The sequence below is a fragment of the Salvelinus sp. IW2-2015 genome, linkage group LG9 (genome assembly GCF_002910315.2).
Source record: "Salvelinus sp. IW2-2015 linkage group LG9, ASM291031v2, whole genome shotgun sequence".
NCBI lineage: Eukaryota > Metazoa > Chordata > Actinopteri > Salmoniformes > Salmonidae > Salvelinus > Salvelinus sp. IW2-2015.
The window spans coordinates 478,785-501,155 of NC_036849.1; the positions used below are offsets into that span (position 1 = coordinate 478,785).

At 43.2% G+C, this 22,371-nt stretch overlaps 1 protein-coding gene across 1 annotated transcript in view; it reads right to left on the bottom strand.

Annotated features, from left to right (window-relative positions):
• Nucleotides 1-2,474: 2,474 nt before the first annotated feature.
• The window catches only part of LOC111968410 (EMILIN-1-A), a 70,547-nt gene continuing 50,650 nt past the window's right edge, over nt 2,475-22,371 (bottom strand). Inside the window, exons 2-8 of the mRNA XM_070445074.1 lie at nt 22,184-22,306; nt 20,002-20,219; nt 17,337-19,832; nt 12,206-12,331; nt 11,945-11,962; nt 8,099-8,233; nt 2,475-6,079 (exon numbers count right to left, since the gene is read on the bottom strand). Coding sequence (XP_070301175.1) covers nt 5,757-6,079; nt 8,099-8,233; nt 11,945-11,962; nt 12,206-12,331; nt 17,337-19,832; nt 20,002-20,219; nt 22,184-22,306 — 3,439 coding nt within the window. The 3' untranslated portion in view covers nt 2,475-5,756. The remainder of the gene's footprint in view (nt 6,080-8,098; nt 8,234-11,944; nt 11,963-12,205; nt 12,332-17,336; nt 19,833-20,001; nt 20,220-22,183; nt 22,307-22,371) is intronic.

A 22,371-nucleotide genomic window follows, 5' to 3' on the forward strand; every position in this document is an offset into this window, starting at 1 on the left:
TTCCGTACGATATACTGTATTTAATAAATCACAGCATTTGGATCGCTGCCATTTAAGAAATATTAATTTAACTTTTACTTGGTACTCATCCCGGATCCGGGAGCACCCCCCACAGTAAAAAAGCTGACTAGCATAGCCTAGCATAGCGTCACAAGTAAATACAAGCATCTAAATATCATTAAATCACAAGTCCAAGACACCAGATGAAAGATACAGATCTTGTGAATCCAGCCATCATTTCTGATTTTTAAAATGTTTTACAGGGAAGACACAATATGTAAATCTATTAGCTAACCACGTTAGCAAAAGACACCACTTTTTTTACTCCACCAGTTTTTTACTCCATCAGTAGCTATCACTAATTTGACTAAATAAAGATATATATAGCCACTAACCAAGAAACAACTTCATTAAATGACAGTCTGATAACATATTTATGGTATAGAATATGTTTTTTTAGAAAAATGTGCATTTTTCAGGTATAAATCACAGTTGTACATTGCAGCTGCAATCTGAAATAGCGTTGGAAGCAGCCGGAATAATTACAGAGACCGACGTCAATTACCAAAATACTCATCCTAAAACATTTCTGAAAAATACACAGCCTACAGCAATTGAAAGACAAAGATCTTGTGAATCCAGACAATATTTCAGATTTTCTAAGTGTTTTACAGGGAAGACACAATATGTAAATCTATTAGCTAACCACGATAGCAAAAGACACAACTTTTTTTCTCCACCATTTTTTTCCTTCATCAGTAGCTATCACTAATTCGACTAAATAAAGATATATATAGCCACTAACCAAGAAACAACTTCATAAGATGACAGTCTGATAACATATGTATGGTATTAGGATATGTTTTTTTTAGAAAAATTGCATTTTTCAGGTATAAATCACAGTTGTACATTGCAGCTGCAATCTGAAATAGCGTTGGAAGCAGCCGGAATAATTCAGAGACCGACGTCAATTACCAAAATACTCATCCTAAAACATTTCTGAAAAATACACAGCCTACAAAATCGAAAGACACAGATCTTGTGAATCCAGACATATTTCAGATTTTCTAAGTGTTTTACAGCGAAAACACAATATATCGTTATATTAGCATACCACATGAGCTAACATCACACCAGCATTAAATCAAGGCAAAGGGGCGATAACGTTTCGCCACCAAAATATATTAATTTTTTCACTAACCTTCTCAGAATTCTTCAGATGACAGTCCTGTAACATCATATTACACAATGCATATAGAGTTTGTTCGAAAATGTGCATATTTAGCATCACAAGTCGTGGTTATGCAATGTAATCTGTCAAAACATGGCATGCATTCGGGCCGGCGCCATCTTGGAAAGGCACCTATGTTTACATTATTTATCGATTAGATTGACAAAAAAAATACAGGTTGGACAGCTAATGAAAGATGCATTGGTTATTAATGCAACCGCTGATTTAGATTTTTAAAATTTACGTTACTAGACATACATTGTGAGTTACAGCCAGACTAGTGCCGCAAAAAATGGCTGACAACTGCGTTTACATTTTTCCACATAAATACGGAATAAAATCATAAATAACTCTTACTTTTGGACGAGCTTCCATCAGTATCTTGGGCAATGTGTCCTTTGTCCAAAAGTATCGTTGCTTTGTTGTAAAACGACCTCCTCAACTTCAGAACTAGCAGCTAACGATAGCTACACGGCACACACATGCCCAAATCCTCAAACGCAATACTAAGGAAATTCAGAAAATAGCAATATACTCGCATAAAACTGATATAAATCGGTTTCAAATAACTTCGTTATGATGTTTCTAACACCTATATCGAATTAAATCACAGACGGATATAATCTTTGATCAATAACGAGAGCTTTTAGGCATGCGATTCTGATGTCCTCCCTTGCGTCCTGGCGAGCGTCAAAAAAGAAGGGTCATCTCACTCCATTCCCTTTTATAAACTCTGAGAAACACCTAGAGACACCATTCCACTTCTCATTGGTTACTGACATCCAGGGGAAGGCGGGTGCAGTTCATTTCGATCCATAGGGCATACACAGAGCTTAAAACTGATCCGAGATCAGAGACTATTTTTCAGAGCTTCGCATGCCTGTCATGAGTTTCGCTGTAGAAAGAGTTCTGGTTCACCCACAGACATAATTCAAACGGTTTTAGAAACTAGAGATTGTTTTCTATCCAATAGTAATAATAATATGCATATTGTACGAGCAAGAATTGAGTATGAGGCAGTTTAATTTGGAGACGATATTTTCCAAAGTGGAAACAGCACCCCCTGTATTGAGAAAAGGCTAAGCAATCACACGAGAGCAAAGAACCGAGAGGTCTGCTCAAACTAGACAGATGACATCACAACACATGACATCGTCACCTTTCTCACTCCTTTCCCACTAGATTAGAGTCATAGCCCTCTGAGCAGCGAGTGAATCCGAAACTCCTATGGAGAGGGCAGGGCTGTGTAAAATGTAATATCTTTATTTGAACCACATGTGTCGCCAAATCACACATTCAAGGTAACAGGTTGGAAAAGAAGACCTTAAATACCTAGCATTGCTTTCATTGGCATGTGGCATAACCAGTTATTGATGACTTACTTCATAGATTGAGTAAACCGATTCCTTTAGCAATAACAGGCACAGAGGTCAGATAGGAGCAAGCACTTTGTGACATCGGCTGAAGTAAAAAGGGCTTTATAAATACATTTGATTGATTGATTGAAGTGGATAAATACTCAAAGGCACAGGGAAGCAATATTGCAACTTCTCAACTAAATACAGCGTCTTCCAATAGTGATATATTTTTTTTTAAACTCCATGTATTTGATTGTAATGGTGTACATCTCTGCGAAACATGTTGGTATCCATTGATCCAGTTCTGGGTTCAAATACTATTTCAAATGTCTCAATTACTTTCACATACATTTCGAAGTAAGTATTCAGATATGTTTTATTTGAAAAGACAAGTAGTTGAATATTGGAAGGTATTTGGAAATACACTTGGAAAGTACTGGCATGTATTTGAAAATTCTCAAATACACTGGCTGTGTCTGAATACCCATACTAGCGTACTACATACTTAAACTGCATACTATTTAGCACGTACCGTTTAGTAAAAAGTATGCCACGGCCGCAACGCAGTAGCGACTCCTGACTGGCTGAGAAGGTGGGGCGGGGCCAAATGAGGCTGGATTTTTTTCAATAGACGTATCGCATTACAAGCCTGATAATAGCTTATTTCCAATTGTATTAATTTCTCTAAACTCTGAATAAAATAGGAATGGAGTTATAGGCCTACTCAGGCTATCACATTCGACCTATATCGTAGCCCATATCACCCATCTATCCTATTTAAAAAAGACTGAAGACAGAAATAGATCATTTGGTTCCATTTCAGCATATTTAGTAGTGAAACCAAAGTGCTGTAACATATATAAATTAAATCAAATAGCCTAGTACACACACCAAAACTCTTCAGATGTTCAAATCAAAAGACTATTGCACAGAAAAATGTGGACAGTCGGGTGCATCGCAAATTCTGAACCGCTGGACAGCAACATAATAAACTAAAACACTGATCATTGGGAACGAGATAAGAATGACTGCAAAGGCTTGACCCATAAAATAAATAATAAAATCGGTAACCTAGTCTACAAAACTAAAACAATCCATATGTTGAAATCAAAAGGACAGATTTAACATGACATCAATAACGCAGCCACATCCCGAGTCCCCGGTGCCCAGACATTCAGAGATCAAAAGATGGTTTAGTATTTACTTTAAAAGCGCTGACGAAGGCCAAGAGAATAAGAAACCCTTTCGAATACGAAAACAGAAATCTACAAAAAAAAATATCATTTGAACACCACCGCAGAAGCTTCGCTATTCTGCATCTGCCCAATTAAGTAGTCTAGTTTTGTTATTTGGCTACTTGAAGGGAACGAGGGCCTATCACTCGCAACCCACCTCTTCCAATGCATTGTGGAAAAGTGTGCATCGAATTCTACTAGATGAAGAGACAAAATGAGTATAACATCCTGGCATTTAAACAATACTTGATTTTCGAAATGTCGCATAATATTAAACTTTTTTTTCGCATTCTCAAACGGCCTACAATTTAGGATGCAGGTATGGATATTCGGACACAGTCAGTGACTCAAATATATACTCTGATGCATTTAACCCAGGTATTTGAAAATAGTATTTGAAAGTTCTTTCAAATAGTAGGCTATTTTTTGGAAATTATTTGAAAATACCTTCAAATACTTCCAATAGAAGTAGTTGATTCAGGCCACATTATTAGAAAATACTCAAATACACAGATTTTTGATTTGATTTGAATCCAGGTCTGATTTGGTCATCTGTAAGCTGAATTTCCAAGTAAAGAACACATAAACATATGCTCCAATAGCCTACCAACCTAATGCACTGGTTAATAAAGTCCTGATGCTGTTCTGATATCGTTGCCTTCTACATCGCATCTGGTATGTGTAAGGTTGAAGTGAAATGGGTTGTCATTTGTTGAAAAAAACTTTTTCCCAAAATTCCAAGCTATTCCAAAAATCCTGGTTAGAAGATTCCTGCAATCAGGAGGGAACAAGAAGGACATCTGGTATCCTCCAACCAGGATTTCTGGAAAACCTGGGAATTTGGGGAAATGTTGCAGATTTTTGCAACCCTACGGATGTAATAAAGGGGCTATAGCCCATTTGGTCCTACTGTACTGTGGTGTAAGGCAGCGTTTCCCTCTGGTTGAGGTAAATTCCTACTTGGTTGTGGCTTAAGGCTGGGGTTTGAGCTAGGAACATTCTTTCATTCATCTGGAGTATCACAGACATTTCGGAAGGCTTTAGGTAAGTGACGGACGGCACAGAAAACGCTTTGGAACCCGTCAGTATAAGGTACTGAAGCTTTAAAATAATATCCACACAGGCAAACTTTGGATTCACTGGGCCAAAGGCATTACAGGGTATAAAGACCAGAACACACATACAAGGAGATAGAAAAGTGCACAGTAATATAAAAACATTCACAAAATGTGTGAATTCATCTCAATAGAAAACAACTAGAGAAAATCAAGAAATTAATTTCTCATTCCTGGTTATTAAGGTTAACTACTTAAGGTTAACCTCAGACCTTGACTGTGGGTCTGGCTCCATGGCAGGGAAACACTTTGCAGCAAAGGGGTACGTGGGATGTCAAGGAGACCTTATGGTCGGTATTGGTGCATGAAGGACTACTGTACTCCGAGCCCCATCCCTGGAGTGAGTAATAAGGAGACGGAGACTCCAATAAACATATAAAAATCCTGCAGTAGTACAAATTCGTTGTGAAAACACTTCTCCAAATGCTGGGCAAGCTAAACATCACTCAGTCTGCTGCTGCGCAGTCTACAGTATATCCTATGTTTTTTTCAAGCAGTTCATCAGGTCTCAAACATCAGAGGGCCAGGAATGACACGCGGAGGAAAAAACTTTTCTGTCATTGTGGTCGTCTCCTAGTTCTCTTTCATTCCCATGTTTCGCGAGTCGATATAAAGTCATTCTAACCTCATTCTCTGGACTGATCATTTTGCTTTCAAAAGCAGTTGTCAAATAAAACTGTGAGACTAAATTGCTCCGGAGGGGACCAACCCCAACCCCAACCGCTCTCTTCTTTCTCACTTTCCTAATTCCCTCCCTCCCTTCCTCTCCCTCTCTCGTGTTCCAGCTTGAGAGCCTAGGGGATGCTGTCCCGTTGGCTCACATCTGTTCGTACAGAAGCATTCCATTGAAAATGGTGAGAGGCTCTACGGAGTGGGCCAGCTTGCCCATGACGAGGTCAATGCAGACTGTGTCTCCAACCTGGAGGGGAAGGATGATGTTGAACACGGCCAGGGAGCCAGGGTTGATCTTGGCCTCAGCCACTGGCTTGTTCTCCAGGCCCTCTGGCTGGTATCCCCCGGAGTCTACCCGGGCCATACCGTAGTTGGACTTGGACAGCACCGCCTCGATCTTCTCGTTCTTGTGGCCCGTGAGGATGGCGCTGAAGAAGTAGCGTCCATCAATGGGCGCTGTGAAGATGCCTGGGGAATACAGAAACAGAGAGGGAAAGGTTAGAGTTAGCTTAGCATACTCCACTGATGTTGATGGCAATAACAGTTGCCCGTTCAGGGTTATGACTTGGTTTGAAAGTTAGCTCATTCTACATGAACTAAAACAATGATGTAACTAACTAGCTACTTACTGTACATTGTGAGTAGGAGGTTAATGTTTACGGTCAGTGCCGTTTAAGATTAGGGAGGACGATTTTTCTTATTCAGCTCAATGTAACTTTGATAGGTTTAGGCTACTACATGATACTCGAATTTGCCCTATACCCATCATGAGGTTACTACAACCTAGCCTACAAATGAACGTTTATAAAGTAAGTGCACAGGTCGAGAGACAAATTTAAATAATCAAGGTGAAAGACAGTGACACATTCAATACCACCTTGCACACACGTGCCGGCCTCCAGCTGATCTGGGGTGTAATCATTAGTCCAAACAGTTGCAAAACGGGAACGTTTTCAGTTTCTACTGTCCAGTTTGTCCAGTTTCTACTGGACAAATTCAGGTAGGTCCCTCCCCATATCGTTCCGTTTGCTACCATTTAAGACTTTTTGAAACAGAATCGGTGGAATGAATACACCCCTGATCACCCGCACACAGTTCACTTTCATAGCAGCCACATACAGCATAATCACTTTGCTTGTTGTATAATTCCTTCTCACCACTACCCGCTCTCCTCCTCTCACCTTTTAATTTTGCTTGTTGACCTCAGTGCGCAACACAACAACTGTCTGTGACCAGGTGCAAAAACCTCTCCAAGACAAACCTTCATACCATAACCGCCACAGAGCCTACATCTTTGTCACCATATAAGCTAACATCATAGTCAACAAACTAGAACTAACACGTTAGTAAACGCACAATCCAATCCATGTGTACATTCATGCAGTACAGTGTACAGGTGGCAATAAATTTAGAAAACCAAAAACTGACTTTGACTTTGAAGAGTTGCAGTATTGAATAGCCTTAGCTAGCTAGCTAATATACATAGCATTCCTCTCTGTTTAAGTCAGTTTGTTGAGTAGACTAAATTAGCTGCATTAGCTAAGTAAGTGAAAGGTAAGCCAAGAGGAAGAAAAAAAATACAACGATCTCTCTCTGCTGCTTTTCCTTAACTTTTGAAGAAATGAATTTGTTCAAAACTGTTCAACTATTCTCGTTCTCTCTCTTTGAGTCAACTACTCACAACACTGCAGTGCTAGCTAGCTATAGCTTATGCTTTCAGTACTAGATTAATTATTTTATCCTTTAATTGGATGGACAACATGTCAGTTCATGCTGCAAGAGCTCTGATAGGTTGGAGGACGTCCTCTGATAGGTTGGAGGACGTAGGTTTTGAACTGAAGTCAATGTTCCCAGAGGAGGACAGATAATAGCTGTCCTCCGTCTACACCATGGTGCTAGCCTAGAGGGTGCTGTTCAGGCTACTGTAGACCATTGCAAAACAGTGTGTTTAAATCAGTTATTTGGTGACGTGAATATTTTTAGTATAGTTTTATCTAAAAATAATAACTTTTTTAATGTTTCACTATTTTAATGTTTAACCTTCCTCCTCTGAGGAACCTCCACTGCTTCACATGCAGATGGAACTCACAGTATACATTGGCATCAGTAGTATGCACTGATCATGTTTGTGTATACTTCTTCAACCCAAAAAACAACAATGCCTTTCTATTAAAAAGCAAGTAAAAATACACCTTAAGGAACAGCGGGGACTGTGAAGTAACAAAAACATAGGCACAGACACAAGCATACAAACACATGATAACATACGCACTATACAAACACGTAGACATGGATTTTGCATTGTAAATATGTGGTAGTGGAGTATGGGCCTGAGGGCACACACTTAGCGTGTTGTGTATTCTATAATGAATGTTATGTAAAGTTTTTAAAATTGTCTAACTGCCTTCATTTTGCCCGACCCCAGGAAGAGTAGCCTTGGCAGCAGCTAATGGGGATCAAAAATAAATACAAATACAAATTCAGTACCTGTCCGCGGGTCATAGAACTCTCCCTCGTTGACAAAGATCTTGTCGAAGACGATGGTGCCAGCGTTGAGCACGGGGTAGGTGAGAGCTGCAGAGAAGGAGAGCTTGGGCACGTTGGCATCAGCACCTGGCATACCTGCGGGCAAAATCACATCAAAGTCTCCGAAAATAACCCATCAGGAGTAGAGGGAGGACATGATTATTATCTACACCATATATGATATTTCATTGTTCTGACATGAGGAAATCTATTTTCACAGTTCATTACAGACAACATGGCAAGGTAAATAAAGTGTAGGGAACATAGCGAGAAAGATGTTTATTTAAGACCGTTTTGGCCCTTAGAATGTTTTCCTGTAATAGGCTAATCTACTGTAGATCAGACGCAGCTATACTGCCTTTGTGATGGGAATGCTACAGAGCGGTTACGTAAAACAAATAGGGGTCAAAAACTCTAGGTTCACAGGGACAACACACACACACGCACACTAAGCTAAGCTAATAGCCGCATAATTTATCTCACAATCAACTCATGTTTACCCATGTTTACCCCTCAAGCTTACCCAGGAAGCACTATGTGCACATTTCCTGGATGCCTCAAAGGATTCATGTTCTCATTGGCCCAATGCTGACCTCTACAGTGACTCTCACGCACATTCACACAAAACCCCCTTCACCCTGACTGTTATTGACCCTCATCAACACTCATGTTATGTACTGTGTGTAGAATGACGCCGAAGGAGATGGCTGTCGTTTTAAGGGCTCCTAACAAATTGTGTGTTTTTGTTGCATTATTTGTAACTTATTTTGTACATAATGTTTCTGCCACCGTCTCTTATGACCAAAAGGAGCTTCTGGATATCAGGACAGTAATTACTCACCTCGTACTGGACAAAGATTTTTTGTTTAACGAGTCGGACGCGAAGGATTTACTTCAGACACCCGACAAGGCCCAAATCCCCATCATTCGCATGAAGAAGAGACGGAGATATCGGGGATGTAGGTCGGGGTGCCTTGTAAGGATCCGACAGTGTGTGAGTAATCCCCCTCTACCATCAGTCCTATTAGCCAATGTGCAATCATTGGATTACAAAATGGATGAGCTCCGATCAAGACTATCTTACCAACGGGACATTAAAAACTGTCTTATGTTTCACTGAGTCGTGGCTGAACAACGACATGGATAACTAACAGCTGGCTGGGTTTTCGGTCCATCGGCAAGATTGAACAGCTGCTTCTGGTAAGACAAGGGTCTGGTGTCTATTTGTAAATAACAGCTGGTGCACGAAATCTAACATTAAGGAAGTCTCAAGGTTTTTCTCGCCTGAGGTAGAGTATTTCATGATAACCTGTAGACCACACTATTTACGAAGAGAGTTTTCATCCCAATTTTTCGTAGCTGTCTATTTACCACCACAAACCGATGCTGGCACTAAGACGGCACTCAACAAGCTGTATAAGGCCATAAGCAAAGAATAAAATGCTCATCCAGAGATGGCGCTCCTAGTGGGCGGGGACTTTAACGCTTTACCTAATTTCTACCAGCATGTTACATGTGGAACCAGAGAGAAAAAAACTATAGACCACCTTTAGACAACACACAGAGACGCATACTCGCTCAATAAGGAAGAGGTCAAATGACGCAGATGCTAAGCTACGGGACTGTTTTGCTAGCACAGACTGGAATATGTTTCAGGATTCTTCCGATGGCATTGAGGAGTACACCACATCAGTCACTGGCTTCATCAATAAGTGCATCGATGACATCGTCCCCACAGTGACCGTACATACATACCCAAACCAGAAGTCATGGATTACAGGCAACATCCGTACTGAGCTAAAGGGTAGAGCTGCCACTTTCAAGGAGCAGGACTCTAACCCGGATGCTTATAAGAAATCCGGCTATGCCCTCCGACGAACCATCAAACAGGTAAAGCATCAACGACGCTTGTCGGATGTGGCAGGGCTTGCAAACTATTACGGACAACAAAGGGAAGCACAGCCGTGAGCTGCCCAGTGACACAAGCCTACCAGACGAGCTAAATAACTTCTATGCTCGCTTTGAAGCAAGCAACACTGAAGCATGCATGAGAGCATCAGCTGTTACGGACGACTGTCACGCTCTCCGTAGCCGATGTGAGTAAGACCTTTAAACAGGTAAACATTCACAAGGCCGCGGGGTCAGACGGATTACAAGGATGTGTACTCCGAACATGCGCTGACCAACTGGCAAGTGTCTTTACTGACATTTTCAACCTGTCCCTGACCGAGTCTGTAAAACCAACATGTTTCAAGCAGACCACCATTGTACTGTGCCCAAGAACACCAAGGTTACCTGCCTAAATGACTACCGACCCATTGCACTCATGTTTGTAGCCATGAAGTGCTTTGACAGGCTGGTCATGGCTCACATCAACACCATTATCCCAGAAACCCTAGACACAATTTGCATACCGCCCCAACAGATTCACAGATTATGAAATCTCTATTGCACTCCACACTGCCCTTTCCCACCTGGACAAAAGGAATACCTACGTGAAAACGCTATTCATTGACTACAGCTCAGCGTTCAACACCATAGTGCACTCAAAACTCATCACTAAGCTAAGGACCCTGAGACTAAACCCCTCCCTCTGCAACTGGATCCTGGACTTCCTGATGGGCCACCTCCAGGTGGTAAGGGTAGGTAACAACACATCTGCCATGCTGATCCTCAACACAGGGGCCCCTCATGGGTGCGTGCTCAGTCCTATCCTGTACTCGACTCCAACACCATCATTAAGTTTTCCGACGACACAACAGTGATCACTGTCATGAGACAACCTATAGGGAGGAGGTCAAAGACCTGGCAGTGTGGTGTCAGGACAACAATCTCTCCATCAACGTGACAAAGGAGATGATTGTGGACAACAGGAAAAGGCGGACCGAGCACGCCCCCCTTCTCATCGACGGGGCTGTAGTGGAGCAGGTTGAGAGCTTCAAGTTCCTTAGTGTTCAAACACACCAACACAGTCATGAAGAGGGCATGACAATGCCTATTCCCCCTCAGGAGAATGAAAAGATTTGGCATAGGTCCTCAGATTCTTAAGTGGTTCTACATCTGCAACATTGAGAGCATCCTGACTGGTTGCATCACCGCCTGGTATGGCAACTACTCAGCCCCCGACTGCAAGGCACTACAGACGGTAATGCGTACGGCCCAGTACATCACTGGGGCAAAGCTTCCTGCCATCCAGGACCTCTATACCAGGCGGGGTCAGAGGAGGGCCCCAAAAATTGCCAAAGACTCCAGCTACCCTAGCCATAGACTGTTCTCTCTGCTAACACACGGCAAGCGGTACCAGAGCGCCAAGTCTAGATCCAAAAGGCTTCTTAACAGCTTCTACCCCCAAGCTATAAGACTCCTGAACAGCTCATCAAATGGCTACCTTGACTATTTGCATTGTCCCCCCCCCCCCCACCCCCATTTTTTACGCTGCTGCAAGTCTTTGTTTGTCTACATGGACATATTACCTCAATTACCTTGACTAACCGGTGCCCCGGCATATTGACTCTGTACCGGTACCCTCTGTTTATAGCCTCGCTGCTGTAATGTTTTTTGCTCCTATTTTTCTTATTTATTTATTTTTATATATATTTTTTACTTCAGTTTATTTGAGTAAATACTTTAACACTTTTTTTTCTTCTTAAAACTGCATAAACATTTCACTGTAAAATACCCGTTGTATTTGGCGCATGTGACAAATAACATTTTATTTTGATGTAATGGGGTGAAACACACATCACTGTTGAGGGCACATTGCAACAGTAGGACTCAAATGCAATGATTAAACAAACATGCACATACCTTGTTCACCTTTGAGACCTGTAATGTAGAAGACAGGAAGAGACAAGTTCAGTAGTTGGACCAATTCAAACCGTTCAACCATGTTTGTTTTTAAGTATTCATTATTATTTTTCTTATTTTTTCTTTCTGTAAAGTGTGTTGTGACTTTGTTAAATGCATTTGAAATAAATTGTGATTTGATGTCAAACATCAACATATAGCAAAGCAACACTTCCTGAGGCATTAACACGGATTATAAAGGGTTAATATGGTTCCTGTTACCTGGTGGTCCTCTGGGCCCGTTCTCTCCCTGCCTGCCCACAGGTCCGTCCCTACCTTGAGACCCCTTGGGGCCGGGCAACCCTGGGAACCCTCTTTCCCCAGAGGGACCTGGAGGACCAGGCAGGCCTGGGGTGGTGGGAGGCAATGACAACAATATTAATACATGTAACTTTCTTAATTTACATATATTTAACTGAAATAATCAGTGTTGACCCAAAGACGGCCTGTTATTGGACACAGGACATAAAACAAATTCCAGACTGTTAATACAGTGGAGGAGTTTTCTCATTCAAATATATAATTGGATTCCACCCACATAAACAGAGGACTCATCTTTGTATCTGTGCCATTCAGTGTTAATTTTGTCAACAATAACTATGACGAAAAATACTTGTTAGACGTTAGAGGAAGCCTAAATAGTCATTATTTTACAGAAAAAAAATGCACCGACTATTATGTGACTAAAATGGCTGTGACAAAAACTAGACTAGAGTTCAAGTCCACTGATAGTTTTAGTTATTAACAAAATATTAAATTACAAAAATGTGATTAAACCAAAATTCACACTGGTGCCATTTTAAAATAGTCAAGTGTCTTCTTCTTTTGTGTTTGAAAAAAAGCATAAAGTTTATATTGGTGATTTACTGCCACATGCAGTGCTGGATCCTGAACCAAATATTGTGTGTCATTCATTTATTGTGACTGCTAAATGGCAGTGATATTTTTGTGTTGTTGCTTAAAGCCATTTACAAACCATAGGCAACACAATTTGAAGAAGAATACAATGCTCTGATCATTGGCTGATCGCTCCCAATCAATAGGAATCCCCACCCAGTTTACTACTTCAAATGGTGGAAGTCCTTAACCCCGTACACCAGTGGAAATTGGCCTATATGGATAGGGCCAAATTGAAATGTTTCCAACAGAGAATAATTATAAAAAGCATATGCATGACCAAGGTAGCAATTGAAAGAGAACACTTTGGAGATTATTGGGAAATGAGATTGAATCCAAACATTACACTGTTGTTTGTATGTGCATTTTACATTTACTATACTTTTCACAGCATTTGTCATTATAAAAATCTGAAAATACTCTGGATACACTCAGTAACATAATAAGAATATTAATTGACATTTTGGAGTAGGTGCAAGATAAGAAAAAAATATTACGAGGGTTTGAATGAGAGGTCTAACTGGTGTCTCCAAGTGGCCACACACAGCGGAATCTAATCAGACCTACATACTTAGGTCCAATATTCATCCTCTGTAAAACTTCAAACAGGTAGTTCCATTCTATGCAATCAAAAGCTTTTTCTGCATCTAATGAAGCCTCCACTACAGGTTCTTGGTCATTATTTTTTGGATTCGGGGTAAACTTCTTGTTAACAAACTATAGTTTTGGCAAGTCGGTTAGGACATCTACTTCGTGCATGACACAAGTCATTTTTCCAACAATTGTTTACAGACAGATTATTTCACTTATAATTCACTCTATCACAATTCGAGTGGGTCAGAAGTTTACATCATTTGGTCTGATGAAACAAAAATAGAACAGTTTGGCCATAATGACCATTGTTATGTTTGGAGGAAAAATGGAGAGGCTTGCAAGCCGAAGAACACCATCCCAACCGTGAAGCATGGGGGTGGCAGCATGTTGTGGGGGCGCTTTGCTGCAGGAGGGACTGGTGCATCTCACAAAATAGATGGCATCACGAGGTAGGAAAATGAAGTGGATATATTGAAGCAACATCTCAAGACATTAGTCAGGAAGTTAAAGCTTGGTCGCAAATGGGTCTTCCAAATTGACAATGACCCCAAGCATACTTCCAAAGTTGTGGCAAAATGGCTTAAGGACAACAAAGTCAAAGTATTAGAATGGCCATCACAAAGCCCTGACCTCAATCCTATAGAACATTTGTGGGCAGAACTGAAAAAGCGTGTGCGAGCAAGGAGACCTATAAACCTGACTCAGTTACACCAGCTCTGACAGGAAGAATGGGCCAAAATTCACCCAACTTATTGTGGGAAGCTTGTAGAAGGCTACCCGAAACATTTGACCCAAGTTAAACAATTTAAAGGCAATGCTACCAAATACTAATTGAGGGTTTGTAAACTTCTGACCCACTGGGAATGTGATGAAAGAAATACAAGCGGAAATAAATCATTCTCTCTACTGTTATTCTGACACATTCTTAAAATAAAGTGGTGATCCTAACTGACCTAAAACAGGGAATTTTAACCAGGATTAAATGTCAGGAATTGTGAAAAACTGAGTTTAAATGTATTTGGCTAAGGTGTATGTAAACTTCCGACTTCAACTGTAGTTAGGCTTGAAACCAGTCTAAAGCCACATAACTGTTTAACTAAACCCGACTGGACCTGCGTAAAATAAAAGTATACAGAAAAAATGTAACTACCTCGATTAGTGTGGCTATAGCTATAGTCACACCCTAAACTTAGCGAGCTGGCTAAATAGCACAGCCAACATTAGATATGATCCAATGTTACCTCGCCAGTCGTTATCAAGCTAGCCATCTAACCAGCCAGACGTGCCAACCAGTTCGATCCTATGAGTAATTTCGCTGTATCCTCATGTTCTAACAGGTCACTGTCAACTATATCCAAGTTCAAAAGACAGTTCCTCATGATGTAGTAGGAGTGAACAAGTCAGGGAGTTCTTTCCTCATGTATGTTTCAGCCGTCTTCACAGAGTCAAATATGCGCCCACCATTCTTGATTTCGATCCACAAAGTCACCGGGTAGTGTAGGCCGTATGCCAAGCCAGCCTGCCGCAGAAGTCTCATCTGTGGGGAGAAAGCCTTCCTCCTCTGGTGTAGTATGGGAGAAATATCCGGGAAAGATCATGATTCTGGCATCCCCGTACTTGAGCTCTCCCTTTGCTCGGGCAGCAGAGAGGATGCAGACAGTGTCCTGGCACCGTAGAAATGTAATGACAAATGCCCTATGTGCAACCTGACCAGGTAGTCACCTCCGTAGCATGCGATGGGCCCTCTCGATTTCCAGTGGGTGCATGGAAGGGGGTAGATCCAGAATTTTTGGAATCCATTCCTGTAGAAAGGAGATGGCGTCTCTTCCCTCCACAGCCCCCGGGAAACCTTGAAATCTCAAATTCAAGCGCTTTTGGACATTTGTGAAAATCGAATTTCTCCTCGAGTTTAGAGATGGCGTCTTCCAATTTCTTGTACTTTGGCTCCACATCCTCGCGGACGTCCAGGATGGCAGCCTGGTGGTCAGCATTGTATTTTTCTAACTTTGTCACTCGTCCCTTTGTGACTTTCTGGTCTTCATGGAGTTTATCGACCAGCACATCAATTTTGATGAGTTGTTCAGAAAACGTCTCTTGGATTTTTGTTATACCCTTGTCAATCTCCATTCCGAATCATGCTGGAGCTTCTTCCAGAGCTAGCATCCGCCGAGGCCCGAGAAGGGCAGAGTCTTTGCAAGATTGGCAATTTTTTGTTTTGGCGATAAAAGAGATGTTTTAACTTCCAACTCCCTTGTTATAGCTTTGCCATTGCCGGAAGTCTGTAAGATGCTCTCCTAGCTTTGCCATTGATTAACTGAAGCAAGCATACTCATCGTTTTTTTTGTTTGCATCCCCACCATCACAGAATTGTTGTTGTTTACGCAATCCAAAAACATTCCATTATAAATCACAACCTGGGTCAAGTGGGCATATTTTGAACGCTTATTCTATATAATACGATCTTACAAACATTGTAATTTTGGCGCGCATAGAATGGAGTCATGAGCGCATACAAGTGCGGGTTCCGCAGCTAATTATCTTCACAATCTGACAAACATTGTGGTCAGGACAACCCAGGGTATAACGTATGTCCTCTTTGTAACTGTAGCTCAAACATAGCGATCAGAAATGTTGACACTGTAAATTACATGACTTTTCAAATATGGAAATATGAAGTGCACATTTGGTTTGCTTGTATGACATCAAAGCGGTACTTATAATAATTCTCAACGTCTCATCTTTCAGAAAACATCATCTTGATTTACAGCATTTGCCTCACTCAGACAACAAGTGGAGAACCTGAGCTCTGACATCATGTATAGCAATGTTACTGTAAATTTAGGTGATTATCAATGATAAAATCTGCCATTTTCAACCCTTATACGGGATTACAGGGGGTGTGAGTGAATAGGGCTACTGGCAATGTCCATGCTAAAACGAGTTATATCCATCTAGAGTCCTCTATATATTTCTATGTTCCCACCAGACACAGAATAATTGTATTATTTGAACACTACGTCCTAAGACCTATGCGACCCGAGAAGCTTCAAGGAGAGTCATGAAAGACTGCATAACACTAACAGACATACACATGCTAATAGCAGGCCACCATTTAATAACATGTGTGACACACACATATTACAAACATTTGTTTAAATGTCTGGATTATTCATGTTTTTGTAATCATCAGTCTGTTTCTTTGTTGGTGTTTGATATGTCTCTGTGTGTATTGTAGCTAGCATTGTTGACACTTTGTTGCAAACGTGTTACTTTAAACCTGACATGCACACCCTTGTTCATTGTGTTCTTATTTCCACTGGTTGTGCTGTGTCTCATATACTGGTCTAGTATAGACAGGACAAGGTTAGCCTGGCGTTTTTAAGACACATTATGGTTTTAGTACAGTTCTACCAAAAGCAGTGTACCATTCAAACCTCTAACCAACTGCACACTTACAAAGCACAACATGTGTGAGTGAGGGTAGGTTTCATTAACATATCACTGTATTGAATCAGTATGAACTCAACAAATGCTCAAACATTGTCAATGTAAATCATGTCTAAATGGACATGCTCTATATGTCGAGACCATGCACTGTTTAGTTTCTGTAGTTACCTACATTGGATCAAGGGAGAGGCAACCTCAGTCCTGCCAATACACCTGACTCCAATAATAAAATAATCATGGTCTTCAGCTTAGATTGCAATTAGTTTATTCAGGTGTGTTAGCTATAGGGCTGGGGGGAAAGTGTGTCACCAATCAGGCACCCGAGGACTGGAGTTAGTAATCCCTGATCTAGATCATCACTTTTGAAACAGCTGGGAGAAAGGGAAGGAATATAGTGTCAAGTCAACACACTCACCGGTCAGGTCCTGTTCCGAGAGGTTCTGGAACTCCTTGAGGATGTGGCCGATGGACGAATTGAGGTTCTTGATTTTCCCGTGGATCCCGTCCAGCTGAGTGGTCTGGATGTTCTTGATGACCCCTCCGTGGGAGATGACCGTGGCGTTCAGGCCGTTCACACAGTTCCACAGGCCCGACACATGCTTGTTCAGCCCCTCCTTGATCTTCTGGAGCGAGTCCGAGATGCCGTCCAGCCGTCCACACACACCCTCCATCTTGGACAGCCTCTTCTCCAGGCCGTCACCAGAGCGCTTGCAGTCACCCATCTCCACCACCAGGGTGTTCTCAAAACGGCGCACATCACGATCCACCCCGTCGAGGTGGTTGCGACTCTCCTCAATGTGCTCGGTCACGTCCAGCTGGATCTTGTCCAGCTCCGAGATGATCTTGTTCTTTGTGTTGCCCAGGTCGGTGATGATGCTGCCGTGTTTCTGCACTGTGTGCTCCAGGCCCCTCAGTGTGTCATTAATGGAGCTGAAGGTCAGGATGACCTCGGACAGCTCGCCCTGCAGGGACTTGAGGTGGCCGTTGTTAGACGTTCCTCCAATCACACTGTGGCCATCTAGGGGCTTCTGGGGGTCATCCAGGCCTCCTCCAGTGCCGCCACCTGTTGTTGGGGTCACAAGGCGGATCTTACACTGGCCACTACACTTCTCCACCTCCTCCTGGAGTATTCCCATCTCCTCCTGCAGGGTGGAGCACACCTGCGAACAGGAGCTCTGGTCCGAGTCCACCCGTGTCCGGATGGCGTTGATGTCCTTCTCCCAGCGGTTCAGAGTGTGCTGTGTGTGGTTCTTCAGCTTCTTCAACTCGTCTTCCACTCTTCCGCAGATGTCGCAGTCGTACACGCAACGACCCAGTGTCTCGATCTCTGTGACAATGCGGTTGAAGTGCTCGCCGTTGTCTCCGGTCAGGGCTTTGATTTTACGGATGTCGTGGCTGAGGTCCACCACCTTGTCCATTAGCGAGTCGCCTGAGACGGACAGGTCCTTGATACGTGTGTCGAAGCGGCGGATCTCGTCCTCGTTAGCCACCACCCTCCACGTGATAGACTTCACAGAGTCTCCATTGTAATCATTTCCTCTGTCTCCTCCAGCTCCACCCCATCGATCTCCGGTTCCCCCTGTTCCTCCTCTTCCTCCATCTCCACCTCCTCCAGTTCCGGTTTCCTCTGCTCCCCCTGCTCCTCCCCATCCTTCTCCAGTTCCTTTATTTCCTCCTCCATCTCCTTTTCCCCCTCCCCCTGCTCCTCCTCCATCTCCTCTCCCTCCTGTTCCCCCTGTTCCTCCACTTCCTCCTCTTCCTCCTCCATCTCCTCTTCCACCTTCTACCACTCCTCCAGCTCCTCCTCCTAATCCTCCACAGCCACAGTCAGTCAGACTCTTGTCTAGGAGTGCCGTAGAGTTCTCCAGGCGGGTCAGCTTCTTGTCGTGGTCCGACACTCTGTCCTTTAAGATGCCCACATCCAGCTCTATGTCTTCGATGCGGTAGCCCTGGGCATCGAAGCGGTCCAGGAACACAGTCCGGAGGTCACCGAGCTCACGGTGGAAGTAGTCCTTCAAGTCGTTCTCTATTAAGGTGCAGCTCTCTTCTGTGTGCTGCACTGTGCTGTTCACCCGCCTCTCCAGGTCCTTCAGACGGCTATCCAGCCTGTCCTCTATAACCTTGGGTAACCCGCTGCCAGCATTGGGTCCAAAGCCACCACCACCGGGTCCAAAGCCACCTCCTCCGAAACCTCCGCCGCCATGACTACCACCACCACTTCCCAACTCCTTATCCAGGCGGTTCTGGATGACATTGTAGTTCTCTGACACAGAGCTGATCTTTGTCTCTGCATCTGTGACCCTGTTCTTGAGGTCGGTGACAGTGTTGCAGCAGCCCTGGGAGCGTGTGACCTCCTGGCGTAGGCCGTCCAGGTTCTGGCGGTAGCGTCCATCCACTGCGTTCAGCTGCTTTTCCAGCACCTGGATCCTCTCCCTGATCTCCTGCTGCTGCATTCGCAGGTCCTCCACCCCAGACTGGCAGGAGGAGCAGGACAGAGATACCCTCCTCTCCAGCTCTCTCAGGATCTCCTCTTTCAGCGTGCTGAGCGTCCCGCCACTAAACCCACCGGTGCCTCCAGAGGAGCCGCCAGCGCCACCCCCGAGATCATTCCCCCTGCCAGCATTCCCATTGACCAGGTGGTTATTGATGCTGACCAGTGTCTTGTCGTGGGCCTGGGTCCGGTTGTCCAGCTGGTCCAGTTTGGTCTGGATGCTGTGGATGGTCTCTTTCATCTCGGGCTGGGCTGAGTCCGCCGGGGTCTTGGTGCCGCCACCGGTGAAACCCGGTTTGTGCATTTCCTCCTGGAAGCGTTCGTTCATGCCCCTCAGGGTGGACTGCAGGTCATGGAGGTCCTTGGTCAGGCTCTGGATCTTGTCCTCCAGCTGCCGCATCTTGTCGCCGTCTCCTCGCCCTGGAACACAAACACATTATATTACAGTATATAACCTACTGTATATAGTCATAGATTCATCATGTATACCATTTGAGGAGTGGCATGGGGACATAGAGGAGGACAGAAGTAGGAAGAAGAAGAAGAGGGAGACGTAGAGGAGGAGCAGAACAAACAGACATCCACCCACCGTCTCCCCCATTCTGTCCTCCGTGTCCTGTGCCGGTTCCAGTCTGACCCGGTCGGGAAGGTTTCGGCCGGGGTCTGGCTGTAGCAATCTGGGTACCAGACCCTCCACTCGGCCCCTCGCTACATTCGTCCCCAGTGTAACCATGGCAACATTTCCACTCCATGTCTGTCACCATCTTGTAGGCCACCTTGTACCGCGGCTTCATATATGTTCGATACCTATTGAGAATCAGAGACAACAACGACAACAATGGTGAAGTGGTTCGAAATGAGGTTGTCTCACCCATCTAAATTGAATGCACGTATTTTGGGTCACACTAGAGAGGAGTGTCTGCTAAATGCTCATGTAACTGATGCTATGCAATCATAATTGGTCGCATGTGGTAATTGTCAACTTATTGTTCATCTGCCTTTTGCCCCATAACACCACTAGTCGTTGGCAGAACATAACATTAAACATTAACTGAAGAGCCTTGACACATTGTTTTATTTTACTACTTCACTCATTTTGTTTATACAATATCCGTAATTTCCCTTACAAGTTGAGTTTCAATGGGCCTGTCTGCAATTCTGAACTCTTGAAACTGCTCTCAGTCTAAGGCCTCAGTTTGGAGAATGTTTATGTGTCAATCCAAACTCAGTCATTACAGGCCACAAAGCCAGAGGCTAGGCATTTTCTGCCTAATTACGTTTTCTATTTAATTTGGGGTTTTAATTTCGTTCCCGGGCTTGGAGGCATGAACACAAAGCTTAAACAGCAGACGCTGGTTTCTGCCCTGACAGGCACTTTGAGGTAACTCTAAACCCCGGTATTCACCGGATACCAACGTTGATTAAATCATTTACAGGGAAACTATTCAGACCTTAACATGTTTGTAATTAATCCACCAGCTCCTTTCCACACAGTATCAGAAATGCCTGTCACTCTCTATTGTGAAAGACTTAAGCATGGTAGGTATGCGTAGCATTCTCCTTTTACCTAATCATGTAATCTGGAAAAAGTAACAAGAATTTCAGGATTGGGGAAACAGAATGCACTGCATTTGATAGCACACATTTGTGATAACTGCCAAAACATACTTAATTACTGTATGAACAAACTTAATACCCAAGTCAAGTGGCCCAATATTTACATGAACCTAATTCAAACTCAAGCTGACCACCACCCTTCGTTTTCATTGGTCAGATAACCGTAGTTCATAGGAGACCCCTCCCCTCTCTGATGGATGAGAATACTTCCACTGTATGCAAATTCCTGAATTAACTCCTCAGGCTGTAGCAAACGTACTGTATGTTGCAATGGAGAGTAGAAGCCAAACTCCAAAATGAGATCCTAAAGCATTGTCAAACAACTAGAAAAGATAAACAAACACACATGCACACACACACTCCACAAACATGCGCTCGACACACACACACACTACACACGTACACAGACAGATTTCAACATGTTGCTTGGACCACGTTCAGAAGAAACTGCTTTTTATTTTCCACTTTAAACTGAGAAGGAAATAAATGTTTCGCAATTAATCCCCCTGTGCGTGAAAAGGCATATATTGTTTCCTTTCCTGTATATGCGCTGTATGGTTCAGGCTTATACACAGTCATCTGTTACCCAGCTGTGGGAGAGTGTCAGAGGGAGAGACAGAGGCTCTGGCAGTAGAAGGCCTTCAATCAACAGGACTCAGCTTGCACAGCCACGGCATTGTCCATCACACAAATGTAAATTACAGTATGACAGCTCTTAGCCTACCATGCCTAGAATCATTCAAGAGAAGGATAGAGAAAGACAGGAGAGAAGGGAGATGAAGAGAAAAAGAGAGAGAGGGATGCTGTATAGTATGGGCTTCAGATTAGTCAAAAAGTTCCTGATTTCCCAGAGATATTGGTTAAGTTTTGCGAGTCGTCATGTCTGTCTTTCCAATCTGTTCATTCCATAAGAAGCGTGGGTGAGTGTGTGTTGGCAGACATTAGAGGCATTAGGTCCAAAAGGTCTTTCTTACACAATTCCCCTCAGCCTTGGCATTCTTTCATCACTATATCCTCTGTCTGTCTACAGTAGATGGGCAAAGACAGATTCATGCAGTGGGTGTCTGGGTATACGTGTTTAAACTAAATGTGTAAGAGTAAGTATACGGCACCAGGTGGTAGTACGTGTGTTTGTGTGTTAGGAGCATACTCACGTCACCGTGCGAGAGCACTGTGTGCCCCAGGAGCAGGGGTGGTAGTCAGGCTTGGCGTAGGTCTCCACTCCATCCTCCACCACACAGCTCACTGTCTTTGTAACCACATACGCACACCAGTTTCTACAGGGCGAGAGAAGGAGAAGGTTAGTTTGAGATTGATTCATGCACATGCTGTACGCACATAA